Source organism: Epinephelus lanceolatus, chromosome 5, assembly GCF_041903045.1.
Source record: "Epinephelus lanceolatus isolate andai-2023 chromosome 5, ASM4190304v1, whole genome shotgun sequence".
NCBI classification, from domain to species: domain Eukaryota; kingdom Metazoa; phylum Chordata; class Actinopteri; order Perciformes; family Serranidae; genus Epinephelus; species Epinephelus lanceolatus.
This window is the reverse complement of record NC_135738.1, coordinates 38439060-38459490: the sequence shown is the minus strand read 5'-3', so window position 1 is coordinate 38459490 and position 20431 is coordinate 38439060. Positions and strand designations below refer to the sequence as shown.

The 20431-nt window shown below is 40.5% G+C and overlaps 1 protein-coding gene across 1 annotated transcript in view; it reads left to right on the top strand.

The window, feature by feature from the left end:
- necab2 (N-terminal EF-hand calcium binding protein 2) overlaps window positions 1–20431 on the top strand; it is a 187416-nt gene that overhangs the window by 61890 nt on the left and 105095 nt on the right. Inside the window, exons 3-5 of the mRNA XM_033635106.2 lie at window positions 741–849; window positions 4950–4975; window positions 5191–5288. Coding sequence (XP_033490997.1) covers window positions 741–849; window positions 4950–4975; window positions 5191–5288 — 233 coding nt within the window. The remainder of the gene's footprint in view (window positions 1–740; window positions 850–4949; window positions 4976–5190; window positions 5289–20431) is intronic.

Sequence of the window (20431 nt, the reverse complement as noted above, 5' to 3'; positions counted from 1 at the left end):
CCTGTTCTGCTCTGCTTTGTGTCTAAGTCTAACAAATGAGATGTCTCGTTCTGAAATCTCACGAGAGGTGATGAAAATGGTGATTTGATTGTTCATGGTGATAGTTTGTTGTAGTAGAGTACCAAAAGTGTATCGTACTCTTATTTAAAAGATTTTCAGTGTCATGATTGAATATTTAGCTGTTTTTAGCGATGTGGAAAAGTCTGTGAGTTTTCAGAACAAGACTTCTCTTTCAGCGAGACTTTGACACAAAACAGTACAGAACAAGTGAAAGATACTAAAAAAAAAATTGAAACAGTTTTCTGTTAAGTCCTTTTCGTAATGTTGTGAGACAGTCATAATAACAATTTGAGCCTGTTAGTGGCGAAAACAAGCACTTTTAATAGACATAAATTGACAAGGAGCATCTTCACCAAGTGGTGACATTGCAGCCTGTCTCACTGCTGCCGGCTGCAGCACTCTCGCTTAACACTGGACCAACTTCGAACATGGTTGCTCCCACAAGTCACATAGACACAAAAAATGGGAAAACAGGGTCCAGGTTGCCCTTCAGTATTATATGAGATGAAAATGGCTTAAACTGACTGTTTCCCCATCATAATCTTATCTCTCAGATATTGAGTTTTTCTGGCATGAACACATGTCAAGATCTTTGATGGAACTCAGGTTTTATTGTAAGAATGCTTCCTATTACAAAGTGATGCAAGGTGTGTGTGTTTGTGTGTGTGTGTCTCCTGCAGATGATGGCAAGCTATCTCTGGATGAGTTCCAAGCCTTCTTCTCCGATGGCACGCTGAACGAAGAAGAGCTGGAGAAGCTGTTTCACACTATCGACTCTGATAACACCAGGTCAGCACTATACCACTACTGTGTCTGTTTGCCTACAGCATGCGAGATGGCTGTGTAGCTGCCTGAAATAAATCAGCATACAGTATTTGTACATTTATGGGTGTGTAAGTGTTGGTGTGCTTGCTCCACCGTGACTTTTGTTTTTGATCACATCTCACTATCAGTTATGAAAAAGAGGGGAGAAACACGCAGCTGCTTTCCCGCTACTGCACAGCCTCAGTATCACACTTTTCATAGTGTGTGTGTGTGTGTGTGTGTGTGTGTGTGTGTGTGCAGTTCTAGGTGCACGACTAGAAAATGTCACATCCTGTTCTAAAGGCTCTTTTTAAGGAGAACCTTTTATACCAGAGCCCTTTACGTTAAGTGACACTTTCAATAAGAAAATGACAAAAAAAAGATAAAGGGCGAGGTGACAGTAAGACAGTGGGAGGAAACAGTGAAAGAAGATTGAAAACTAAAGAAAGTAATTGTTGTTCTTTTTTGCATCATTTGCCATTTCTTCCCCTCTCTCTCAGCTATTTCTGCATTAGTCATCCAGACCCTTAAGGACAGTCGCTACTGTACATTTATTGCTCCCCAGGACACTCTGTTTTGATTGGCTCTCATTATATCAATGTATTGACCCCTTATAATCAGCCAATCGGCTCATCCAGCCTGCAATCAGGAGAAGTGTGCTGACACAGTGGGATCTAAGTAATCAAAAGACCGGCTCCGTTAATTTACACAATCTCAGAAACCTGCAGGGCCTTGAAATAAAATGAAACCAAGCAGAACAAAAGCTGACCTTTATAGTTGTTGTAGAATTGAATTAGGTTCAATATATAAATCCTCCAGCAGGCTCAGCCATTAGTGGAATTTTTTTTTTTTCCTTTTTCAAATCAGTGCAGCAAGTGGACCATGCAACCGCCACCATCTCTCTGACGTCAGCCATCTTGCCTCTTGGAGATGGTCGCGCTTTATAAATCTTATTCACTGCAGTGCGCACAGTCAGAAAACTTTCTTCTCATTACGGTTAAGTAGACTTGGCAGCCGCATGCCAGGCCTCAGCATTATCATGTGACAGCAGATAAGGTTATTGATTGGTCCAAGTAAAAGGAGAAATGACGGCGTAAGCGTTTCCTGTTGAAGCAGGAAGTTGATGGATGGAGAGGAGGGACGGAGCAGGCAGAGACTGAGCGCTGTCCTGCTTCCAGTCATTTGTCTAACTATCTCTGTCACTCTTTGGTTTCCTCCCTTCTAAAGCTTTCCTTCTCTATCAGACTGTTTTTCTGAGATTTCTTCCCATCTCTTCTTGTTTCCATTTATCCTTCTCTGTCAGCCTGCCCATCACCTCTCTCTCCATAATGTCTTCATCCTTTCTGGCTTCTTTTTGTGGGGAAAGATTGTCCCATTTTTTTGCTAATTGCTTCTGATTGGTCAAAAAACAAACAAACAAAATAATACTAAATCTGCAGTGCAGAATTTTGTGAGGTCATAATTGGTAATTAAAACTAAAATAAAAACTAAACAAATAAAAATAAAAATTTGGCTTTACAAAAACTAACTGAGATAATATATAACATACTTACAAAACTAACTAAAATTAAATAAAACTTTACAGGAAATATCTTAAGTTCTAGTCTTTGTCATGTGGTGGCATTAGAATGTATGGTTATTGAGACTGGAATATTAACATGACTGAGCTAAATAACTGTGTTTGTATTGTAAAATCTATTCTGAACTTCCTAAATCTCCTAACTAACTCAAACTACAATGAAATTACAACAAAAATAATAAGCAAATAAAAATAAAAACTAATGAATATATAGATAATATTCATTTAAAAAAAATGCACAGTACAAAACACTAATAATAGGCTAATGTTGTGTTCACACTGGAATTACATGTAAAGTCATTACAAAGACGCGATTGAAGGGTGAATGAAGCCCGTCGTGTGATTTTACGTCATATGCTTATTCACGAAAGTTGAAAAATAATACACGCTGTGATAGCTACTCAGCATTGAGATCCTCCAGGGACGTACTACATTGAGGATGTACTGATGGAAGTTAATTCATAGATTCAGCGATTTCACATGCATATGACGCAAGTTATTCACGTGTATGAGGCAAGTCAACACAAAATATTCTAGCATTCAAACTCACGCGGGTAATGCGACATGAAAGTTCGCATCGCATTTGGTGTGAACACAACATGACAGTTACCCATTTATCCTTGTGCATTCATGTGAGTTAGCTAACGCTATATCACTGTGCAGCACCTTTCCATTGTGGCAAGGTGAATTAGTTAGCTAACATGTATGTGCTATTGAAATATATCTGCCAAGTAGTTGTACTATTATTCAAAGTGTGTCTCTGACAAACAGTCTACAGCAACAAAAGTACAGAGGGTGAGGCTGATGCAACTATCCATTCTGCAACTACTGCTGACTTAGCAGCTACAGGCAAGTACAAACTGAGACAAAACCCCAAAATATTCAGAGAATAATCTCAAATGCAACTTAGTTTTATACAAAATATGTAGTAGGGGGTCCCTGCTCCGTTTCTGTGAGCTAAGGGTTCCTTGGCCTGAAAAACATTAAAGATTCCAGTATTACAGCTAAAAAGGAACACTAAAACATGTTTCTGAAGCCATCATAGGTGGGAACTAGGCAATAAAGCAACAGAATCCTTGTTTATATTTCGTCAGCACTGCCTGGGTTTACTTGGTTTGATTGGGGTTTGGTCTGAGTCTGAGAGAGAGAGAGCAGAGCTCTTTATGTCCATGGTGGCAGTGGGCGTACAAAATAAGGTACAATTTGTAGCTCGAACAACAGCCCAAGAACTACCAAAAAAATCGGATGGAAGGAAGTTAACCACAGTCCATTTACACATACTACCTAAATTGTTGTGATACAAAGCTGGTTGAAAATTGGCAAAGTAATGTGATGTGTAAAATCTGTAAAGTGTCCCTTTCTAAAGCAACAGTAACATAACAATAATAATAATAATAATAATAATACACAACTATTTCATATGAAATGCCTGAAATTCCTACAGTGGAATGCCAAGGACTAATGAAGCTTTGAGGGATGTTAAATCTTATTAGTAACCCAATAGATACCTGAATCACTTGCAGACAACAACATAATTACTTGTTTACTTCCTCAGTGAAAATGTAGCATCTGAAGCTACCATTTGGATCATAAACAATCTGCCACTTTCATTTCCACAGCTAACTGTTGGAGGAGTTTTACAACACTGACAGACATCCCAGAATGCAGTTTAAATTACATATGTTATGAAGTAATCATAAGTAAAAAGGGTTAAACTTGGTTTTTGGTGGATATCTTTAAAGCCCATCTGTCACAGTGCCGGATTAGGATTAATTCTGCGCATGTGGGTAAAACTGTTGTTTTATAAAATGAAAACGAGCTGTTATCAAATCAAACTAACAGAGATCATTCAATCTGTACAGAGCATAAAGTCCAAGGCCTTTTGGTGATATTTTAAATGTTCAAATAGCAATGAATACGATTTTTAAACCTTAGTTACTGCGGGTCTTTTTTAAACATTCCCTATAATGTGCAGCATTATACTTATTAATAGTTACTGCGAGATGAACAGATGCACAGATGGAGTCTTTCTGCCTGTCTCCTCCTCTGTCCCCACATCACCCATCATCAGTTACATCTCACATCCCCCTTTTGGCTTGTTCCTCCTTTTTTCTTCATTCTTTGTCTCCATCTCGGCCTCTCCTCCCTTGTTCTGCTCTTTCTCTCCTGGTAAGTCAACCAGGGAAAGTCTTCTTTATGCCAGTGAAGAATCCGCTGCCAAATGAGTCCCTGCACAGCGAACTGAGCATGAATGATGGCAGTGGATTGATTCAGACTCCTGTCAGAGAGTCTTGTTAGATCGCTCCCCGCCTGCCAAACTCCAGCTCTGTGTGTGTGTGCGTGTGTGTGTGTGTGTGTGTGTGTGTGTAAATTAGAGAGACTGCATGCAAAAAGCCTTTCCTCTGTTTCTGACCCTGGTCTCCTCCTTCCCTTCTTCCTTCCTTCCTACTTTCCTTCCTTCCCTCCCTTTCTCTCCCTCTGCTGCTGCTCTGCTGTGATGTGATAGTAATGTTGACACTAAGGAACTCTGTGGTAAGTGGACTCCCCCCCCCCCCCACACACACACACACACACACACACACACACTTCCCTGCCGCTGCCCTCATTCTCTTTCTTATCTATTATTAAAAAGTACTTTAAAATACATGATATCAATTCAGCCACTTTCGACTAACCACTGCAAATAATTTTGTGACTTCAGAGGTTGTATAAGTCTTGTGCCAATTCGCCCGTATGTGTGTGTGCAGACTACTTTGCCAAGCACATGGGGGACTATGAGGGAGTTCTGGCCTCGCTGGAAACACTCAACCTTTCCATCCTCAAAGCCATGGACTTCACCAAAAAGGTGAGTGTAGCGTATGTGTTGGGGTGTGTGTGTGTGTGTGTGTGTGTGTGTGTGTGTAGCAGTCAGCTGGAGATCAGTAATGTGTTATCCTAGTTTTTCCCATGTGCTATATATAGCAGCTGGTCTACAGCCGCAATCCCGTATCCATGTTCATGTTAGAGTTCTGCTTGTGTGTGTGTGTGTGTGTGTGTGTGTGTGTGTGTAGCGCTCTGAATTTGCTCTGTGTGTCTCTATATCTCGATCCAACAGCTCTGCCTTTATCTTTCTTTCTGCTGCAGGCCATTCAGCTGCACTCAAACACACACACACACACACACACACACACACACACACACTTGCCCTCCCTCACACATAACCTCTGGCTAGTTTCTCTCTAATGAGCAGCCATTGTTCAATCAATCAGTTGAGTGTCTCTCTTGTTCTGTCGCTGTATCTCTTGTGCTCCTTCTTCTTCTCACTCTCATTCATACTGTCCTTTCCCATTGCAACACGCACACACGAACACGCACACAAACTCTCTCCTTTCTCTGGGGCTGTGATATCATTATTGCGGGCAGTGTGGCAGAGCTCTCCAGCAGTGTTGTGCATGGGGTGAGCCAGCTCAAAGAGTCAAATAGCCAAACTGAAGCTCAGACACTGCTGACGAGTCAAGAATTGATGGAGGTTTTAGTGTGTTTCAGATTTCACGGCTACAATAGATTTTGCTGCAGAGAGAGCGCGAGGAGGCTAAACTATCTCCGTTTCAAATACGATCCAGAAGCTGCAGCTCTCAGTCAATTAACAAACATTTATTTATAGATTTTCTGTTACATTGTAGTGTTTCCTCTGCTTCTCTGTGTTGCTCTCACAAAATGTTCACTCCTTTTTCTCTGCTTTCTTTTTGTCTTACTGATTGTGACCACTGCAGCAGAGGCTCAGACACCCATCACTGGAGCTCTTTATGTGCTAAGTAGAAAATCTGCAGAAGCTCTATGTGGAACAACCCATAACTCTCTTATTCATTTCAGTGGAGCCAGTCTAATGAGATTGGGCTGCCAATGTGATGTCATCCAGCAAGGCGCTACATCAGCAAATACATGCAAGCGCACAATCCTGACAGATTAGTTTGTAATGTCAACACAGTAATTTCTACTGTTTACCTCACAATTATCTTGACAAAAGAAAAGTAGTTACCATGAGGTAACTTTCCAGAGTTGTACAATCCTGTCTGAGTATTTCGGACTGAGTTTTGGCATATGATAAGCCTGTAAACACGCTGAATACGTTTATATGCACAAAATATTCAGAGTTTTGCCATTATTCCGAAAAAGACAATATTAAATCTTTGCTGTCTACATGGCTAATAAAAATGAATATTCTGCTAACATTCCTGTTTACATGCAGCCATGCATACTCCGATAAATGTGGCCTAACATGTCGTTTATCACGTCAAAGTACGGAAAAGTGGAAAAGCTGAAGCTTGTGCCATTTTGCTTGTAATGCATCACAAAAGGACTTTTTTTTTTTTTTTTTGTTTTCGACCATGCAAACACAGCCTCTCTCTTTTATTCCTTCAACCACCTTTTTTAAAAGGTTGGTGTTGCGATATTTGTGCACATTTAAAAGTCTGATGGCATCCAAGTCTTTCGTAGTGTTCAAAAGTCTGTATGTTTCTTCTTATGACCAGAAATGTGGGCATGCATACAAATGCGCTGTATACATATCCAAAGAATGCTATTAATACCATAATAATAAAAGCATATCCTACATGTCTTAATCACAAAATGCTAAATAATAAAAAAAAGCCTAATTCAGAAAATCCAAACAGAATATGCTGTTTACATGACCCGTATCAAATTCAGTATATTGTCATATTCGGAATAATAAAGGAATAATGTGTGGAATATAGTGTGCATGTGAATGTACCCATTGTGCAGAGTTTTGGCATCTGATAAGCCCTTAAACACTGACTATGTTTATATGCAAAATATACCAGTTTTTGCCCTTATTCTAAAAGAGACAATATTCCTACTAAATTGTTAACATGTAATATTCCACTAATATTTCCTTTCACATACAGCCCTCAAAATAGGAAGTTCTTAAAATATATATCAGACTTCAACACCATCTAATTTGAATTTACTTTTATTGTACAGAATTCAGGGGAAGAGTTTCAAAATGTAGGGGATGCTCAGGTTACTACAGAGCTGCTACCTGAGCTATGAAACATAATCTGCAATTTTACACACTACCATAGATACTGAACACTGTAGTGAGCACTGGTAGAGATGATATCACATACTTGTATTATGTTTTCCCTATTATAATTTTTTTTTTTTTACAAAATTAAAATATGCATTCATCCTTACAAATCCAATGGTTCAGATTACCTCATTTGAACACCTTGCTCAAAATCATTACTCATAGCGTTTGAGCAACACTCATTATTTCAGGGGCTAGCCAATTCTGATTTTAAATGGTGCCTCTTCAGAGGCTGGAGCTTATCTGCTCCTTAGCAAAGGTCTAAGTGGACAGTCTGAGTGCTAATCCAAAAAATCAGCCTGGGCATTTTGAGCCTAGACCAGCCCACCAGGTATTGATGGAAAGACAATGAAGCCTATGAATGAAAACAAACTTTCTTGTGACACCGCTTGTACACTGTCTTGTTGGTGTATATGTACTTGTCTAATAAATGTAAACCTACACCATCCTCCCAGTCCCATTATTCTATACAGTACTTACTTAGAGGAACCCAAAAGGCTGCTTGGTCTAGTGAACCTCCTGAACAATGTAAAACATATGATGAGATCCTGAAAATAGGACAGAGAGGAACAGAGATGAGATAAATATTAAAATGTATAAATGACAGATTGTGATTTAGTGATATTTTCACAGACTATTTACTCACCATATCAATAAACACCTTAGACCTCCACAGCAGCAATACTCAGCACAGCAACACAGAATATTTCCTCAGACATGGAAACCTTTAAAAAGTGAAAGGAGACAGAGAGAGAAAGGTGAGAAATAATGACACTTGATAGACTTGCTTAGATGATCACAGTGCTGGTATTTTTATTTTAGAAACATAGTTGCATCATGTATTCTATACAGTACTTACTTAGAGGAACCCAAAAGGCTGCTTGGTCTAGTGAACCTCCTGAACAATGAACGTATGATGGGATCCTGAAAATTGGACAGTGAGGAACAGAGGTGAGAAATGATCATTGATGAATATTAAAATGAATAAATGACAGATTTAGTAATATTTTCATAGACTATGTACTCACCACATCAATAAACAGCACAGCAACACATAATACTTCCTCAAACATGGCAACCTTTAAAAAGTGAAGGGATATTTTAAATTGAATGGAAACATGCCCACAATAAAAAAAAATACAGCTAATTATTGTCCATAAGAGTTTGCTGTTACATGTCAGTAAAAAAACAATAAGATAAAAACACAACATATCTAGAATAAAGAGAATATTTATGTATTAAAGACAAATACATTTAAGTAGTTACTTTCAACTCCAAGCCACTTTTATGTTAATGAGCAGCATCACATCTCCTGGCAAATCCTAATTTGATTCAATTTAAATTATATCTGCAAGTGTAGAGGGTGTATAATGAATACTAGCCTAGTCATCTGGTTTTACATGAACATTTTTGCTCTGTTGAGCTTTAGCTGTTTCAGAGTAAAGAATTACTGCGTAGTGCACTTATATCAATTAATAGACATTGAAATATTTTACTGCCTAACTAATAAAGACTATACTTAACTAACTAAATGAATAAAATAAAGTTACTGAAGCACTAAGATCACCATCACTAGTATAACATCATAGAAACAGCCCAGCAGTAGAGAAACCCCGTCATGCTGCTCAACAGCCAGCTAAATTGTTAAATGGCCTACTCATAACTATGCTGTGTTGAGAGTTAGCAAGCACAACGAAAATAAACTATCAACCAAACGTGATTCATATCTGACCCAGGTAGACTGCAGTTCATCACTTCTTACCTGAAGTTCAAATTCCCCTCCAGTCGCACCAACTGTGCCGTCGTCATATAATGCGGCAGCCGCAGGTCTCCTCCTCCTGCCTCCCCTTTGCCTCATCCACCTGCTGACGGCCACCTCCGCCATCATTACCTGCTGCGGCTGCTTTGGATGCCAGTGCGGGTGCGGTCACTGATGCTGCTGCTGAAGAAGCTCCGCCATAGCCAGCAAACATCTGTGTTATTTAAACACATTTGGCAGCATCTTCCTAAAGGGCTTGACTCTTTTTCTCTCTTATTTTTTCCGCACCTCCTTTGAGTTTCTTCTCAATTTTGTCAATCTCCTCTCTCTCTGTATGATTGATTGACTGGCAGCCGAGGCCCAAGTGGGAGGGGGCATCGGCCCTCGGCTGTAATTGGTCCAGCCCAGAATCAATCATGACTAATGGGCCGATCTACCAGTTTTGTGTACCAATAGGTATCATAACATGACTAAAAGTACCCGGTATGCCCGATGGTATGCCCGGTGGCCAGTCCAGCCCTGGCTGTTTCAATTTAACATTACCCTTTAAAATAGGAATAGCAGTGATGCACCTTCCTTTATCTTCTCCTCCTGCTTGTCTTTGTCTTTACCTCTCACTGCCTCCTTTCTATACTGTTGGTCTCATTATTCACCTCCTCATCCTGCCCCCCATCTGCTGCAACTCTCTGTGTCAAAGCGTCAACATAGTAATCAATATATTATGAATTAGAAAACAGCAGAGGCAGCGCATCCGATGGGTGGCGATCATTACTTGAAAAGGGTTTCAAGACAACATCCATGTAAAAACTGGGGAAAATCACCAAACAGGCAGATGTGAGGAGGCGGAGTGGGTGGAGCTAAAAGACAGAGCGTGATATTAGCTTGAGCAGAAGGCGGTAGCCTGAGCCCTGGCCTTTTAGAGCCCAGTGAGAATTGATTAGCTCTCCATTCACCTCAATGAATATAGACACAGAGCCAAAGATTGAGTGGAATAGGAAGGCAGACTTTGTGCTCTGCTGTTACTCACAGGACTGTACAGAGGTGGAGGGGGGCTCTTCTTATAAGCACTTGGCTGGAACCCAGGGGCGGTTTGCAGCAAGAATAAAATGGGTCTCCAGATTATTCAGCTGAAATGTGTACCCCAGCAGTATTGGCTATGCTGTGGTGCAAAAACATTGCCAAATCCTCACAATGTTAGACAGGATTTACAAATTTACAGCTTGCTCCTGGAATAAAACACATTACATTAGCCAATGCAATACCTGCATAATCTTCTAGGCCATTATTTAAGAAAATGTATGATCGGAATGTATCCCTTTAAAGGGACAGTTCACCCAAAAATCAAAAATACATATTTTTCCTCTTACCTGTAGTGCTATTTACTGTGTAAGTCTGGACTGTTTTGGTGTGAGTTGCCAAGTGTTGTAGATACCAGCTGTAAAGATGTCTGTCTTCTCTCAAATATAACGGAACTAGATGGCACTTGACTTGTAGAGCTCAAAACACCAAAAAAATACATTTGAAAAACTCAACAGTAACATCTCTTGCCAGAAATCATGACCTGGTCACTCAAGATAATCCACAATTGTGAGCAATGAGCAGGTAGTGTGCATTTACTGCTAGCTGACTTAACAGCACTGAGCTGGTTAATGTCACAGCTCAGCTGAGGAGGACGCCATTAATGTTCGCGCTGTCACTAGCACGAGCCTCCATGAATAGATGCACACATCCTTCTGAGCGGTGATACGGTTGGCAGGTGTAGTTTGATTGAAAGAAAGAAGTTCCCACATAAAACTGCTTTCATCAAGGTCTGTGGATTATTTTGAGTAACCGGGTCATTTTAGAATGAAATATTGCTGTTGAGCTTTTCAAATGTATTTTTATTTGGCGCTTTGAGCACCACAAGCCGAGTGCCATCTAGTTCCGTTATATTTGAGAGAAGGCAGACATCTCTTCGGCCGATATCTCCAACACTCAGCAACTCACACCAAAACAATGAAGACTGATAAATGGCACTACAGGTAATACACGTTTTGTTTTTTTTTTTGTTTTTTTGGGGTAAACTGTCCCTTTAAGATAAAGTTTTATATCCACAGCTGTGATCTAAGCAGCTGAGCAAACTGCCTTACACCAGAGAAATACTGATCCTCTCTTGTCTGTGTCACCATCGCTCATCACACTTCCCTCTATTTTCCCATAGGAACAGCCAACACACTAATAATTAATGCAAATATGATATTTCCATTCACTTCATGTGTTATTCATTATTTTGACTGTCAAGGTATCAGTTAGTGGAAGCAGTCATTGCTGCCCGTCTTAAGAGGCTCATGAGATTCAGCAAATGAGCTGATCATAAAGTAATTAGTGGTGATTAATAAACTCACATCACCTCTGACCTCACATCAGATCAGCCCAGGTATTAATTGTAATTATCCTGCTAATGCAGAAAGGAAGCAGCAGAGTTATTTCAAAGACATAATTATCTTTAGATGGTGAGACTACTGCAGCAGCTTAACAGGTGGATAAACAGTATCATCTGCTTTGTGTGTGTTACCTGTGCTATTTATTGCATATTGATTTTGTTGACTAAACACTGCAAAATTGTGACAAATTTCTTTTTGTCAGATTAGATTTAGTAAACCCAAGTCTATACTGTTTACAAATAAGCAACAGCAGAGAAGCTTTCAACAACAAAACACTTTCATCATCTAGAATATTTAATGAAATGAAAAATATTAAGCGCAGCCAACAAATCCAACAGTAGGGCTTCTCTACAGCAGATATTGTAACAGTTCACAGCAGGAAATGCACTGGTGTAATTAATAACATTTACGATGGATGCATGGCTTAGTGGGAGAGCTGATGGAACTGAGCCATTGTTAACATTATTGATTGCACCTGTGCTTTTCCTGCTACAGCAAGACAAAATGTCTGCTGTGAAAAAGGCCTTTTCCCTGCTTCAACTAAAGTGAGTGAGTCCTACAAACATTTAATCTTTACCCGTGATTAATGGTGAGGTCATAAACTTCTGTTACTTTGTGTTCTTTAGCTGTGGACTGCTGGAAAACCAAAACAAAGAAGAAGTTTACCTCATATTTGAAAAATCTTACAAGAATTTTCTTCTATCTCAAACAAAAGAAAAGACAACTTAAATCAGCTCTTCTTTTATTTGAACTAAGTGTGATGACGAATCTAATCACACTTAGTTCAACTTAAATCAGCTCTTCTTTTATTTGAACTAAGTGTGATTAGATTTGTCATTTTTTTGTTTTACTCTTGAAATGCATTAAGGTAATGTGAGCGACCAAGCTGGCAGGCATGACAAGTCACAGGAGAATTTAAAAAAAAAAAAAAAAAATCATTTAATGAAATATTCAATAAATACTTTATAATTTACATGTTTACAAAAAAGTTTTGGGCTCATAAATGGAGTCAGTTAAACTAAACTTAACTCAGCCTGTAATAACTCAAAGGGAAACTTCAGTATTTTCCAACCTGGATTATATTCTCTCATGTTTTTGTGTCTAAGTAACTAATGGAAACAACAGCTTTTGAAACTGGTCCAGCACTGCGGAAGAGCGCTGCAGCTGGCAGTGGAGAAACAGGCTGCAATGTAATCTTTAAGGCGATAGCGCACCATCAATGTAGTCCATAACGTATCCTTATACAACAGTTCATAGGATATCCTACAAATTAGCACCCCACAAATAAAGTTACGTTCTGACGTTATGTAATAAATGTATAGTTATGATGGTTTAGTTTAGGTAAGTAAAGTTTCTGTGGTTAGGTTTAGGAAAAGTTTAGGCAAACCTTAAACTTACTCAAAGTTGAAATGAATCCAAGCCCTGGTCTCCTTGGGAAAGTCCTGTGTCCTGGGCTTTATGACCAATCTACCACCTCAACCTGCCTTCTTACTGGACCGCTCGGGACCGATTCCTTGTTTACTCCCATCAGTGTATTGGTCACATGATCACAGCCTTCACGAATTACTGGCTCATCATTATGTGGGATATGTGTGAAATTGGGTGCATTACTTCTCAAAGGTTTTTGTAGGAGCAGTGCATGAGAACAGTCTGGCGTCCACTGAAAGCCTCAGATTGGTATTACAACATTATCTGTTGTTTGTTATTGTAAGACCAGTGATGTGCCTGGCTGAGAGGATATTTAGGAATCACAGCATCCTCCAATTTATATTCCATTTGGGTCAGCCCTTTTGCACATTGCACTACTGTACATACATGAACTAAAGTGACAGGAGCACTTACTCACTTAAGTCTTCAAATTATTTATCTAAAAATATTTTTATCTTATTAGCTTATTCTTTCCTGTATGCATTGGATGTTTGTTAAAGTGAAATTTCTAAATTGGAAAAAAAAAGCAAAATAAATAAATAAACCTACAATTTTGTTAAAGTTTGTTGCCTACATTGGCATTTTCAACTTTTTTTATTGTCACACCGAAACCAAGTGTAAACTGTTAGATTTGTACAGTAGCATACCACCTCAGCTTATCTCAGCATAGCATCATCTCAATAGTTCCTGCAGGTTACTATGGAGACAGTTGCCATGGAGGCAGGATACTAAGGGGACAGTGTCTTGGAGACAGGTTGAGTTGATGTCAGTCTACATGAAGCCAGCTTGTCAAGACATCGCTCGGCTATCTAGCAGCTATTTGCCAGCAGATCACCCGCATGTCGTCATCCACCGTCACAGGCAGGAAAGTCTATGGGCTTCATTTGGCATCTCTGATATCTTCCTGACAGTTTCACACATTACTGTAGTTCCTCTGGCAACACTCATTTCCAGGAGTCCTGATTGAATGAACGAGATCAAAGATGACAGCCATTAACAATTATGAGCAGCAAAGAGAAGTTTACAGTGAGAGAACTTCAGGGAAAGAAAGGCTGACAGTTGGTTTGGCCAAGATGGATTCTGAGAAAGCCCCCCTGCATGTCTGCTTCTTAACTACAGCAGCATTCTACTCCTATTCCCTTATGACACCTCTGAATGTCATGATTTAGACAGCGTAAGAAAACAAATATATAATCCACAGGGAGGGAGCAAATGTGTTGAAACACTTCAAATCCAGTGTTGTTTCAACTAACTCTTTTTTTTTCTTTTGCCAAAGCTTTTATGGCATCAGAATCAGAAATGGTTCCAGAAAACAATTTTAATTGGCTATCCAGCAGGTGGAGATAAATAACGGCCCCTCCCATGAGGAGTGTGTGTGTCAGTGTGTGTGTGTTGGTGTGATGGGAGCTGAAGCAGGAGACAAAAAGAGAAGAGGGAGAATTCATTAGTCTCCTGTCCTGTCTTTTCCTGTATAAACGCTACGTTTAATGAGCCACTCTCATTAGCACTTTATTTTTTCAAGCTTTCACTGCCACACACATTGACAATTCTGCAGGCACACACATGGAAACACACAGTTTCTCTCAGACTAAAATCTTGTTAAGCCTGTCTTTTTTTTTTCAAAATCTGTTCAGGAAATTGTTTCGTGCCGGTGAGTGACCCGCCATGAGCTTTTTAGCTGCTTCACATCTGACTCCTCCCTCCCATCTCCTCTTCCTCTCGCCTCTCCTTTCTCTCATCTTCTCCTCTTTCATCTCCGCTCTATTGTCTTCTCCCACCCCCAAGCCATCGCCACCTCCCCCAACTCATCCTCTTCATCCTTCTCCTTTCTTCATGAAGATTAAGGTGAAGCGGATCACAGGGCAGAGAGAGGCGATTTCGTCTGTACACAATAACGTGTTAGCGGGATGAGGAGAATAAGAGGGGAGGAAGATTGATGGAGGAGATTGGGAAGAGATGAAAGGAGAAGTAAAGATGAGAAGGGGAGAGCAAGTTAGGGCAAAGGGGGTGTGGCGAGAGGTTGGCACGGAATGATGATAGTGATGAATAAAAGGAACAGAAGTCAGTGTGTAAAACATCAGCTGGCTCAGTCAGTGGATAGGATATGATTCTTTGTGGAGCATTCATCACTTATTCATTAGGTTTTAATGGGGTTTCAGATAAAGACTTTGCAAAGGAATCAGTGTGTTGGAAATGCAGGGGTGGAGTGTTGTAACGTTAAAGCTGAGCCTCTCCTCTTGAACTTTTATCCTTGTAAGAGCTAGCTGATTTTCACACCCTTAATGTACAGTCTGAAAACTGGTCAAAGGCAGTAAGAGGTTATCACACAAGTTAACAAGAATAGGTCAAAACCTCTATGGCGGGATGGTTTGGCTTTTAATTTAAAACAGGAAGTGGCAGGTTTAACTCAGTCATGGACTTTGCTCTGCTGTTGTGGCCCAAAGATTTATGTAAATACATCTTAAAATGAAGAACAATACACATAGCCACACTGACACAGCAGAAGGGACCTGTTCTCTGGAGGATGAAGGATGAAGGATGTTACTCATACCCATATTTGTTTGAATTTAGGTAATGATGTTGAGTGACCAAAGTTCAATGTCAAGGCAACGTCTAATGCCAATGTCTTGCGATATTTAGTTGTAAGGTGTTGAGAACAAAACCCAACGTCTGCAAAATGAGATAATGTCAACATCCACACAATGTGAAATTGAGGCATTTGAAATATCATCATTACTCGCCAAATTTTATTTAAACCAAAATTTAACGTCTGTCAGAAGTATGAGTCCAACGTCTTTCTGATTTCATATTGACATCATATCTACAGTATTAAATGTGTGCAATAATCAAAAGGGAAAAAATACATTCAAAGTTTTTAAGTTCAATTAGGATAATTTGCTCCAGAAAATAAGGGCACTTCATAGATTACATACAAGGCAGGTTTAATGATTACAAATTGCTGAATGTCCCAAGGTGATTTTACTGCAGTGCACAGGCAGCAGTGTGTACTCCTGAGTGTGTGTGTGTTTGTGAGGCGTGTGTGTAGGTAGCCACCTGGTGCTGCGGTGTTCAGTTTGGGACATTCCTGCAATCACACCATCCCAGAGACACTCACACATATATATTATATATACACATCACTAAGTGGTGTCAACCCTGATAGCAAGTGCATCCCTCAGCCTCAGGAACCTGGTGACCAAGCAGGGTTACCGTTTCCCTGGTAACCAAGGAGCAGGATGCTGTAGCCAGTGTGCTGGATGTTAAATAAGTAAAGTTAGACTCAGGGAATGAGGAGAGGAGGCAAGGGAGGGAGTTAATGATGAAGAGAAGACAGGGTGTGGAAAGGGCAAGTGCAGGAAGATTTGAGAGAGAAAGAACAGACTGGAAGAGAGGAAGAGGAGAGAAAAGACATTAAGTAAAGAGAGAAGGAGCAAACAAGAGGCTGCATAAAGTGTAGGAGGTATGTATATTTACATTTAATATATATACATATATATACACATGCATCTATGTATATATTTATATACAAATATATACATATATGTATGTGTACATATATATATATATATATATATATATAGATATGTGTGTGTGTGTTAATAAGTTTCTCTGTCCCTTTAAGAGACTATTGGCTTTTTGCTCCTGGAGCTTTAGTTGCACTTACACTGAGCTAAAACGAACCAAGTGCTCATAATTTAGGTAAAAACCATAAATAAACAGTCTCATACTGATTTTGGTTGTTGTTTATGGTGTGTGGTGTTTTGCTGTGGGCAGGGCTCAGTCCCTTCTCTTACACACATAGGGGGGTTAAGCTGAGTGGAGGAGATAAGGAGAGCCGAGTGTTGGAGACGGCAAGCTTCACAAGTAAAAACATCTGTATGACAGCTGACACAAAACAAATGATTGAATACTCTACTGTATATAACTCAGCATACCCGATCCTGATCAGTTAAAAACACCTTGATCGGCCAGATACCGATCTTAAGATCAGAACGGGACTCCCCTAGTAGATAGTAGACATAATAGAACAGAACAAAAGTTTAAGATGAGGCAGGAGGACAGACACAGTGAGAGGGAGGTCAAAAACGCAGCTCCACATCTTTCTCATGGCTGCCATCACTGTCTGGATGAGGAAGAAGCTCAGCAGCTCTGTCAGTGAAACTGATTAGTGATTACATGGTTTCATTTCATCATTCAGCTGCTGAGTATAGCCTCGCTTATCTCATTCATGTAAAACTTGTTTTGCACTTGTGCATGACTGAGCCACCACGAACACTGGCTCTGCCATTAAAAGGGATTTATAGGCTAATTGTGAGTTAAGGGCTCGCTGTGTAGCATTTGAGCCCCAGCAACGTTGCAGCAAGTTGTGTAATGGTAGTTGATGATGTGGGTGTACGACTAGGTAGATGGGGGTAGATGTCTTCACGAAGTGTAAGTGGGTATCCTCTCCTATATATTCCAATTTTTTTATTATTATATTATTATTTATTTAAACCCTGAGAAGTGAGATTCATGGAGAAATTTATAATGACTGCCATTACTTGACTAAGATGGTGGGGGTAATTGCGTCTTGCATTTAATTGGCTGGTGGAGCTGCTTATTCCTCTTATCCTCATGCTTTCCTACATCACATTTACATGCCTCCTGCCAATTGCAACTGTTTACAAACTGCCATTTTGAAGTTCTTTTTTCTCCTAAGTATATTGAGAATAGGCCAAGTTTACTACACACTTGAGCTACCATGAGATTCTTGCTATGTATAAATTCAAATCTCATCAATCCCTCCAGGAGCCCCATTTCCCATTGAGCAGCACAGATGTTCAGTTTAAGCTGTCTCTGCTCCCTGCAGATCCTTTCATGCTAGCTCAGGACATTCCTTCAACTTTCTACATCTGTTCTTATAGACTTATTTCAATAAAACTCAAGCTCATTTTACTTGCATTTCAGAAGATTAAACTCCACTACAGCAACACGCCATCATATAAGTAGGGACTGACAGGTAGCCTACTGGAAACAAATTCAGCCTAGGCCTACCAAAGTTATTCATAGCTGTTAAGGTTTGAGTATTTTTTTGATGAGGCAGCAGTTGATTTTTAACCTGACGACTCTTCCAGATCACAAGTTACAATTATCACTTTCATCTCCATCAGTGAACGCAGCCTATACTGTAACAGTACAACCTCCTCCTCCTCCATCTACAGTATCCTACATTAGCATTGCAGACTGGAGTTTTTACAGTCAGCTCCTCTCAGAATTGGAGCAGCGGAGCAGCCAGTGTGTCGTGTGTGTGCCTTTTTGACCCTTGTTTAGGTGCATGGTGGTGTTCTGTACAGAGCAGAGGTGGACAATGTGACTGCGGACTGACTGACTGACTGACTGACTGATTGCATCCTCAGTGTCTCCCACAACTGTTAATGATGTGGACATGAATAATTTGTGTGTGAGTGTGTATGTGGCAGTGAGAGAGAAAGAGAACTGGCAGAGTGTCTGTTGTGTTGTCAGCTGGGTGTGTGTTGACTGATGAGGTTACACCCAAAGCATGAATAATGCAGGGGACCGTAGGAGTGAGAAAGAGAGAGTCGGGTGTGTGTGTGTGTGTGTGTGTGTGTGTGTGAAAGAGAGAGAGAGAGAGGTGGATGGGTAATTGGGTGAAAGAAGACAGAGGAACTCCACTTGGGGATTTAATATAGAATTGAGGGAATGAGAAAGTAAAACACACAAAGCACCAGAGAGCTCAACACAATGTATAGTGCAGAACATTGTCCTCCTTTTTGCCTAAGCCCCTTTATTTTCTTCCTCTCTGAACTTCCAATTTTTCCTACTTCCCGCCTCCTTCGTCTCCCCTCTTATCTCCATTTCCTCCAGCACCTTCACTCCCTCCTGTTTCTCCCCGCCTTCCACCTCCATCATCCTCCTTACCTCCCTCCATTCTTGCCTCCCCCTGTTCTCGTTTTTCTCTGAAGGCAGATGAAGCTGGCATGATATCTGAAGAGTCTGTATGTTTCTGATGCCTGTTAGTGGGTTCGCCTTCTGTTTAGAAACAAACTCAGGCGCTCTGCCTGCTGTTAACCACTTCCACACTTCCAACAGTCATTTCCACCAGTTAAAGCTCTCCAATAAACCAAATATTTGGTAATGAATTATCTATTTCTTTTCATAGCTGTGTTCAATCCTTGTTGGATTGTAATTTTCCCTGAATTCAAAGAACAGGACAGAGCTACTGACGTTCCCACACTCTAGCTGTTTTTACACAGAGCCAGCGACAGTGCTGCAACAAAGACCCAACATTACAGCGACTTCGCTTTTTACAGAGAATCAAATAAGTGCGGCATAGTGCTGTCCCAGTGTGTGATTTAAGATAGCATGCCGCTGTTCTGGATACAAAAGAGGCGTGATGGGCATGACACATCATTGTCAGCCTTTAGTATGACAAATAACATGTGCCTCGGGCAGCACTTACTAAACAAAAACAATGACATAACACGACACTAAAGTTTATTTACTGTCCCTGGTATGTGGACACTGGAGGAAAGCCGACAGAGAGCCCTCAGCTGTGGGCACAGACCTCTGGACCTCCCTCTGGTTCTCTGGAGGAGGAGCAGAGCACACCCTGGGTCAGTGGAGCTTGCTGGAGACTGCTTAAGGGCTATTTGATATCAGACATCACCGTGCAGGGGAGGCAAGAGGAGACCCAGGGCCTTCAGAGCATGTTGAAGAACCAGATGGAGAGCAGGAGGTCATCGGGGTGTCCACACGCCTCTGGGTGTGGAGCCTCCAACATGCAGGCTTTGGCTCTCCTCTCCTTTAGTATGACTGCCTCTCCAGCCCCAGTAAAGCCTCAAGACTTTTACAAACAAGACATATTTGAAGAGTTTATAAAATATGTTTTGTAATAGATTAAACTACCTGTGATGACGGCAGAAAAAGCTTTGTGGCTGTGGTGTAATCTAACGTTGCAATTCTTTGTACGAGCAAAGACACTTGGCCAGTCCTAGTGTTTGACGGCTTTGCAGGGGCGCGTCTAGCCAAGGAGAGCAATTAGATTTATAATAATGCCCTGGTGATGGGTCTCACAGCCGACACATCCTTAAAACATCATGCCCTGCCCATCCTGCTGGCACAGAGTTTTTATGCAGCCATCAATTTGCCTCTGTTACTACTGGCTGCTTGCTTAAATGCAAAACAATCCCCTACCCCTATTCCTTGTTCTTACCACAGACTGTATGTAAAGATGGAAGATTCGTCATCACTTCCTCCCACTGTACAACAAATTAGCAAAAATATCTTGGATA